Below are 10,153 nucleotides of genomic sequence, written 5' to 3' on the forward strand. Positions count from 1 at the left end.
TTAAATTGAAAATATGTCTCGGAAAACTCGATAAACTTTTTCTTAAGATCCTCGAAACTTTTTTATTTATTTTTTTTATGTTTTGTTTTACGAAATACGCGATCTAGACATTCTGTACCTTCAGTTTCCGTGATGCTCGGCTCGATCATCTAATTGCATCTTGCCGATGCGATAATTTTGCGCTATTACACGCAATTATTACATGTGAAGTGCAAGATAAAATCCGTTTCGCGAAAACATCAATCACGAACATCCGAACCGATTGTTCCGAACGTGCGCGAATGAGCAACAAAATTACGAAAAATTATTTCGCAAACGGGGAACCCATTTACACGACATTGACGCAAACAGCCACGTCGATTAAATCAAGATATATGTACATATCTTCGCGTTTCGACATAGTGCATACAGCTGATAAGAACTGAATTCTGCCGAGGCAATGATTAATGTTGCGGGCGTCCAGCGATCATTACATACTGACATACTACATCGTGCGCTATTGTGCACGCTACGATATCCGGTGACCAGTGTAAGGGTTCGGATTCTGTCTAATTTGTTTCCTGTGCACAGCAACGACGTCGACGAAAAAATATCTCCTACGGAGAAAAATCTCGGTGTGTAATCAGTTTCAATTTAATAGTCAGATAGATTAACGTTAGGTTGCGCGATAATAACAACGTAAACATCGCGCGAAATATTCTCGTTCATACATATCTGTTTCTTTTTTATTTTTGCACTCTCTTTATTTTCCTGTCGTCTCTTTTTTTTTAACGTGTATTTATTTTATTGCAAAAGTGTGAAAAATAGTGCAAGTGGAAAGAAACAGATACTTTCATACTTTTTGATCAGTCTCATATTCGTTAGGCATCATCGATATTCTTTATTGATGTTTTATTTTGCAAACTTGGAATATATGTCGCAAATTTGACCCTAACATATTTTGGTTGATATTTGTTTATGTGCATATCTTTTGTTAGATCTCTTTAAAGTTTAAAAATAAAAAATAAGAATAAAATAATATAGTAAAAAGCCGCAGGTTTCTCTCTTGTGGATTTTTCAAAAAACATGATGTTATTATAATATGAATGATAAAAAACTTTATCGCAAATAGCACGTAATAATATTTAACAGTAATAAGAACTATAATTACAATGTAATTTCATGCATATTTACGAAAGAAATATGCAGATTGAAATGAGTTTAGTGCACACTCTATCTTCGTCGTATTGCTCGAACTTTAAAATAAAATTTAAAATATAATGTTTATGCATTATCTATATACACGCTTATATAAATATTTTATTTCTTATTTTTTTTTTTATTTTGCCTTTTTTCTATTCTGCAAGCTCAACGCATAAGTGCTCGTGTCAATGTTTTTTTTGTGCGCCATTCTGAATGTTCATGAATCTTATCTCATTAAAAGTCGCAATATCGTATATAAATAAAGATGAATATATTCATATATGTTAAACTTTAATTTATACATTCATGTATGTTGTATGAATCTGACATTTTTGATTTATAATTCTTATTTCAAATAAATGGAATATATCAATGCATAAGAAATAGAACAATGATAATTAATATGTCTCTTGATAACAATATAAAAATATATAACGAATATATTATAACGAATATATTATATATTATAAATATATAACGAAGATAACGAAAAATATAGAACGACTTGATAACTATATGAAAATATATAACAGACTTAATAAATTTTCGGATTTTATAATTCAACGGATAATATTTACATGAGCAAGATTTCGTATTCGTATCAAATGCTTTCGATTTGAATGTTATCGCGGTCATGAAATATTCGAGATAAGGAGAAAATTAATCGATCGTTACCGGTCATCTAACCGTTATGTTTGTTTAATTACTTGTGATTTCGCCAGGCATTATTTCGATATGCAATTCTGCATTTTTCGCGTGACACAAGTTTCCGCCAGTGGCCGTTTCGACAGACGGAAAAACACAACAAAACAAAAATTATAGATGGGACCTAACATACATACATGTGTTGCCACTTACATAAGAAACCACATATTACATTGTTACATAAATCATCATATTTGCGCGATTGATGATCGAGCTTTAACATTGAAATATGGATGTACTGTTCAAACACGAGCGAAAGTGAAAGGTGTTATTTTTTTCTTAATTACCTTTGACGAGCTTTTAATGATTGCTGCGAATAATTAATATATTTTATCGCTAAAATGTAATTATTATCAATCATATTATAATGCAAAAGTTTTCAAAATGATAATCATATATTATAAATAAATTTGCCACGTATAAATTATTTTTGTTAAATGGCTGCTCTAACATTACTATTTTTCCATTTATTCATTGTCATTTCTATATATTTAATTATTGTTAGAGCCTTATATATCACTTATTCGTGGATTTATAAATGCCTGTATATAATTATTAATATAAAAACAAAATTTAAAAAAGTTACATATATATATTTCAATTATATAATATTTATAATTAAAACGCGTATTAAAACCTAATTTAGACTTAATATTTTTTCACAGCATTTAAAAAATCACATACACAAAATTATACATTTAAAAAATAGTATGTTAAAAAAAAATTAATATATTTATTGCGAACGATCTATCTCCTCATGTATGATTACAATTATGGATTTAGCAAGACAAGTGCACGATAACGAATACGCAGCTTAACAGATAAACTTTATAAAAATTTATTCGTAAGAAAATTAACCTTTAAATATTAAATTTCTCGGAAATCTTACACGTCAGTTTCTTGAGATTTATCATTTGGAATTAATGTAAAAAGATATAATATTTGTTTTTCTCAATTTTTTTATATTCTTGTCTGACATTTGGAAACTAGATAAATATTTTCATAAATATATGTGTGTGTGTGTGTGTGTGTGTGTGTGTGTGTGTGTGTGTGTGTGTGTGTAAGTGAAAATTTAAGCAAATAGGATACATGATAATCAAAACTTGATGATGTATAACAAGTTTCGATTATCATGCATCCTGTTTGCTTAAGCTTTTGAAGTGGTGGACGTGTTATCTATTATAATACAAATGGTTCAAAAGTCGAAAAATTGATTACAATATTTTAAAAATACAAACATAGATTTTTCATACAAATGTCTCATTGAAATATATATATGAAGAATATATTTTGAGCGAATATAAAAATTTGTTTTTTTTTACAATCAATATAACTATTGTAGAGATGAAGTGAGAAATAGTGGCAATAAAATTTGTTAATACTTCCTAGATTAACGTTTAATCTTATTGACATATTGAACTTGGCGGTCTGTCGACGTTATGCCGCATTGTCTATATTCTATTGATATTTCTACGATATATGACACAATAATACATGATATTATAAAAATTACGGATTATAATGATATATAATGTTCATATTTAATATATAATATTAATCATAATATTAATAATATCGTAATAAAAAATATTATAAATATTTATATTTTATAACATATATAATAATTATAAAATATACAAATATTTATGTTAGATTTTCTTACCTTAAAATAAATCTCGCAAAGATAGGACAAAATAATAGCGAAAGATTGTCTCATTCAAATCGAGGAGGCTCGATTTTTACGAAAATATTTATTTAATTTCCACAGATATCAGATAACAAGAATAAATACAGAGTCGAAAAAAACAAATACTCCCATCAATTTCATATCTTCACACAATAAATTTAAAAAGCATAGCATCGTAAGAAAATATTGACTTAGCACGTTTATCATGATAAAATAATAGGTAAACGAAAAATTCTATTATAATTTAGAATTAAATTTACATATAGATTTATTTTTTGTAGAGAAATAGATTGTTAGAAAATTATTTAAACTATATATATATATATATATATATATATATATATATATATATATATATATAAAGAGAACAAAAAATGTGTATATTTACATTTAAATTATAAAGTCACAATTTATATCACACACAAATCGGATGATATATTCAACTATAACATATCGATCGTATGATCGTTATTTAATGGCCTGTAGAATAATATTAGAAAGTTTAGAAAGAAAGTTTACAGAAATAAAAAAGAAATTTATATGGAATTTAATGAAGATTAATAGTGCTACATTGCAAAGGTGAAGGTTCACAATTCCAGATAACAAAATGATATATAAGCTATGCATAAAGAAATGACTAATATTCTACAGATTTGAAAGTAAAATTTCAATAAATCTTTATGTTATTAATAACACAACTTTTATTTAATTTCACTTTTATTTAATTTTTTGTAAAGACAAATTTTCTTTTAAAACTTTACTAATAAACTGATATTTATTCATATAAATTGCATGTACAAACAAATGCACAAACAAATAATATACACTAGAAACTATTGCATCATATACGATTTATATAATTCGCATTATTATCAGAAAGAACAGTATTACAAGAATTATATCTACGCCTTGTTCTTATCATTCGTTATATTTAAAATGCCATGTTTGCAGATATTAAAATTCTTTCGTGACAACTTCTGTATATGTAATCAAACAAGTTTTCATTCAATAGCATTTTTTCATCATTCCATACACTTTACAAAAAAAGAACACCAACTTTACAATATCATTATATTTATAAAAATACATGATGCAATAAAAAATTAGCATTTTATCAAAAATTAAAGCAAAACAAAAAAATTAAACTGCTATTGCTACGTAGTTGTTAATATTTTTTATCTAAATAATATTAATACAAAATAGTTATGAAATAAAAACGGTGTGCAATTTGCAGTGTTTTATAGCAGTGGAGTAGAAAGCGATTGTATACATAATCGTTTGCGCGTTTTACAATATCTCTATTATCTATATTTTTAATTTTTATCTAAACAATTTTTCTTCGAATCATCACGAGTAATGCAATCATTTTTAATATTTTAATATATTTACAGAGAGTAATCTTCTCTCTGGATTATACATCATAATTTTATGTATGCAATAAATATGAATTGCTAAAATTGTTTCTTTGATTTTTACGCGATTATATAATACATATGGCCGAAAAGCGCAAATACAAAAAAGCAATATATAATAAAAAAATAAATAAATTTATAACAAATAAATACATATTCGTAATAAATTTTTTAAATAAATAATACATAATAATAAGTATATATAATGTGTCAAAAATATGCTCTAAATGTTTGTCTATTTGTAAAAATCTTACATATATTAATGTATAAGGAAATAATCTAATATCGTAAATTATTTAAATTATTTATAGTGATTGTTAAATGCTACAACTCAAACACGCAAAAATACCAAGATTGGTAATGTTTCAAATGTTGTCTAACAATCAGTGATGTAAAATCATATAAATTAATGAGATAAGATGCGATACACGCGTACCTCGCGATATCTTTGATATAAAACTAAGATAACCATATATTTCTTAAAGTAAAAAAAATCACAATGATATGATTTGTGTTATATTGTATAGATATAACTCTGCGTATTATACGTACCTGAACCCAAGGAATTATATATTGATATATTTTATAAATTTTTTCCATATATGTGTATTAGCTATATAAGATATATTGAATATATTTTCTATATAAGAAAAAAGAATATTAAAAATTATATGAAATTTATATATACAATAGAAATCGCGACTTACACAAGAAATTTATCGAAAATATATTCAATAATGAAACTTGCCTCTTATTTTCAAAAACAAGTATTATTAAAAATTGAATTCATATGATAAACACATTATATGATAAACACAAATTTCAAATTTATCAATGCCAGCATAAAGCTAATTAAGACATAGAAATAATTTATATGCAGAATAAAAAATGTACTCCAGTATATTCAACTATACAAAATGCTATATTTAATATATATAAAAAAAAAAAAATTAAAAATATAATAAATTTCACAACAATATAAATGCGAGAAAACAGAAATAGATGTACGTTATCGATGATTCACGTTTTAAGTAAATGTATCTATTAAAAATAAATTATTTATATTTATCTATATATACAACTATTATATTTTTAAAGTATATTATCGCTTTCTAACATATATATGGAACAAAAAGTTTCACGGTTAGTATTTTCGGAAGCTTCTAGCTAGATAGCACAGGTACAATGCCATGCAATTAGTTATCAAATAGAGAATTTTTGAAATTTTTCTATTTGACAGCCAATCTTGTGACATTGTATTTTTATTAAAATCTTTCTCAGCTTGATATTTTTCTGCAGTGTAAAATTAATTTCTAGCTTTGGTCGTTAGATGGCAGGCGCGAGTATTTTTTCATGTCACGTTGTGTTTCTATGTTGTGTTTCGTCCAAGATGCCACACGCCTAACCTCAAACATCTGTATAGACAACAAAACAATAGATAATGGATGTGTGCCCTGTATACCTGTGTATATGGATGCGTTCCGTTTCACGCATTGAGCGCATAGATCGCCTGAAAATCTATAGTTCACGTAACATATATTATAGATTTCCAAGCGATCTATGCGTGAAACGGAACGCAACTTATATCAGCTGATTGTCAAAAAAGTCACGCGATATCGCGATACGCGATGTCAATTGAATTGTTGTTGAATTGAACTTTGCTACATTTCCCTTAAATTTATCGAAATAATAAAAAGGCTCCTAAAATGGCGACGAATTATATATGGGATGCCGAAAATGCGGCACCAACATGCAATGTACGTAAATCAATATTATGATATATTCTTTTAATATGATCATTTTTCAATGCTTTGTTTTATCCGATGAATATGTTCCCGACATGATAATAAATATAATAAAATTCTCTCGACAATAATAAATGTTTTAAATGACTCCTCTTTTACACATTATAATATTATATATATTTATCACAGTTTTAATTTTAAATCATAAATGAAGAAGATAAAAAATTATTAGTAAGAAATATGTATAGATTGATAAATATAAGAAAGTAGAAAAAAAGTTTTGATACATATATATATATGTATTATATATAAGATAGTTTTGAACAACACTCTTTGAACAATATTCTTTCAGATCATTTTTATATATAAATAAGGATTTGTCATTTTTTCAGATACAAATTATACTATTTGTGGTATACTATACTATGGTTTAAAGATAGAAATTTTTCATTCAAGATTCACAAGCAAAATATTTTTTGAAATAGTTGCATGTTCAAAATTATTAAAGAATTTATGCACATTATATTGACAAATAAATTTATAAGCAGAAATATAATATGTTATATGATTTTATTAATAAAATATAATTGAATTTATTTTTAAAAAATTATTAATGTTTTTCTCTAGATCAACGAAACAACACCACTTCTGTCAGAGAGTGGTCAAGCCAGCATGTCTCAGAAGATTGGTATCTCGCAACAAACTTTGGTCTCCACTAATGGCCAAAAAGCTGAGAAATTGCCACAATATCTGGCAGGCATAGCAGCGACACTTGGTGCTCTCGCCGCTGGTATGGTACTAGGTTGGACATCGCCTGCTGGAGAAAATGGCATAAATCTGGTGCAAAACTACAACATACCTATAAGTCCAGACCAATTCTCCTGGATAGGATCGCTCACCACTCTCGGAGCAGGCGCAATGTGTATTCCCATTGGTATACTGACAGATCTGATTGGCAGAAAAACTGCTATGTTACTCATGGTGGTCCCTTTCACCATTGGTTGGCTACTTATCATCTTATCGAATTCAGTGCTCATGTTCTACTTTGGTAGATTTATTACTGGTGTCAGTAGTGGGGCCTTCTGTGTGGCTGCTCCTCTATATACGTCAGAGATAGCCGAAAGTGAGATTCGTGGTACACTTGGTTCTTATTTTCAGTTGATGCTTACTATAGGTATTCTGATCTCGTATATTCTTGGAACTGTTCTGAAAAACATGATAACATTGTCAATCATCTCGGGAATTGTGCCACTAATCTTCTTCGCAGTATTCTTCTTCATGCCCGAGACTCCAGTATACTACTTAAAGAAAGGAAATGAAGAAGCTGCCAGGAAAAGCTTGACCAGACTTCGCGGTAATCAATATGACATCGAAGTCGAATTGCAGGCGCATCGCGAGGCACTTGAAGAGGCCAATCGAAGAAGCGTGTCATTTGCTGTCATGATTAAATCACGAGCTGTCAAGAAGGGCTTCGTAATCGCTTATGGATTAATGCTCTTCCAACAAATGAGTGGTGTAAACTCCATCATTTTTTATTCTTCGGACATCTTCACCAAAGCTGGAAGCTCTCTACCGCCCGGTGAGGCATCCATCATTGTGGGAGCGGTACAAGTAATATCGGTTTTCTTGAGCACTTTAGTCGTTGATAAATTGGGCAGAAGGATATTACTATTGGCATCGATCGTGGTTATGTTTTTAATGACTCTGATTCTTGGAATTTATTTTTATTGTATCAATCACACTACTGCCTTTGATAATCTCAAGTGGTTCGCGATTATTCCACTATGCGTTTTTCTTATAATGTTTTCCTTCGGTTTTGGCCCGATTCCATGGATGATGATGCCAGAAATTTTCGCGCCAGAAGTGAAGGGAATCGCTGGAAGCAGCGCTTGCCTATTTAACTGGCTCGCAGCTTTTGTAGTCACCAAGTTTTATACACAAATGGTTGATGCTGTAGAGCCTTACGGTACTTTCTGGATATTCTCTTTGTTCTCCATTGTTGGTATTGTATTCGTTTATTTCTTGGTCCCAGAAACTAAGGGCAAAACACTGGATCAAATTCAAAGGGAATTGAATAATTGAGTTAAAGTTCCTATTAAAAATATAAATTGTAAATATATACATATATATATATATATATATATATATATATATATATATATATATACATATACATATACATATATAAATTATGTACATATACATAAGTTACTTAAGCCAAGTATATATTTTAAATTGATAATATTGTACCAAGCATGTATTGTAATATGTATGTTATTCCAAATTCTCTAAATTGCAATGTTATAATGTATAATACTGTTCAATAGCCTCATTGTTATTTCATTATATTATAGTACCATCTTAATCCTCACCTAATGCATATCATCAAAAGTGATAAAAGAGAATAAATATATACATTTTATTTTCTCAAATTTTATTAAAATCATTAGTAAATCACATCTTGAAGAAACATATAAAATCTGATAAATTTCAGCTCTGGGAAATTTTAATATGACTTATAAATATATTCATAATATAAAATATTTTCATAATATTATTATTTTAATTGATGTCCCGTTCGAGGAGTAAAGATACTATCAGTGTACTAATGATACTTGATGATTTTTGTACAATAAGACTGATTCTTTTATAAACTTTTATTTTAATTATTGTCACTATCTTTTCATTATTATTATTTAATAGAAATAAAATTATCATTATATTTACTTATTATATATTTTATTTGCCCACTGCAAATAAATTTTGTTAAACATTAAAATATTAAATTTTTTTGCATTTTTTGTTGAATTGTAAATTAACATCAAAAGCATTTCCGTTATTTTATCCTTTCAAAATCCCGTCAAAAATGTAGGAATCTGCTGTTTTTATCTTATTTTTACTTCTCTTTATCCTATCTTTTATCATTAGGCTTTATGATTTGTTTCGCATTTTCTTCCATAGATGTCTACACTTTTAAATTTTGATTGTATGATTTACTTTTATTTTATAACAATAAGAAATATAAAATATATATCAAAACTGAAAAAGTTATTCAAAGTGTTTAATCCATCATATGCAAACCTAATAAGAAAAAAATATTAAATCAATTTTGAAATATTAATTTTATGTAAATTTTTGTATAATATTCTGAATAACTATAAAATCGTTCGCTTTAGAAATTATATAACTTTCATGCATATAAATAAAATCTTTGTTTTTACAAATTAAATTATTTAAATTTACCTATATATTATATTAATATATATATGATATTATATATTAATACTATAATTAATTTTATTTTTGCTGTTTAAACAAATGTCAGAAAATGATGTCTCATGGATATTGATACAGAGGTGTCTCATAATTCGCGGATCACCTCTCGTATACATACAAAACATATTAAATTGAGTAGGAAAGTC

The 10,153-nt window shown here is 27.3% G+C and overlaps 1 protein-coding gene across 2 annotated transcripts; it reads left to right on the plus strand.

Annotated features, from left to right (window-relative positions):
- Positions 1–449: 449 nt before the first annotated feature.
- LOC126858002 (facilitated trehalose transporter Tret1) lies at positions 450–9,707 on the plus strand. 2 transcript variants are annotated; one of them, XM_050608009.1, is made up of 2 exons: positions 450–614; positions 7,359–9,707. In XM_050608009.1, the coding sequence occupies exon 2, from the start codon at positions 7,404–7,406 to the stop codon at positions 8,811–8,813; it is 1,410 nt and encodes a 469-aa protein (XP_050463966.1). In that variant the 5' UTR covers positions 450–614; positions 7,359–7,403; the 3' UTR covers positions 8,814–9,707. The 2 variants fall into 2 exon arrangements, with proteins under 2 accessions (XP_050463966.1, XP_050463958.1); XM_050608001.1 differs by lacking the exon at positions 450–614 and adding an exon at positions 6,430–6,743.
- The last annotated feature ends 446 nt before the right edge of the window (positions 9,708–10,153 follow it).

Source organism: Cataglyphis hispanica, chromosome 2 (assembly GCF_021464435.1).
Source record: "Cataglyphis hispanica isolate Lineage 1 chromosome 2, ULB_Chis1_1.0, whole genome shotgun sequence".
Taxonomy (NCBI): domain Eukaryota; kingdom Metazoa; phylum Arthropoda; class Insecta; order Hymenoptera; family Formicidae; genus Cataglyphis; species Cataglyphis hispanica.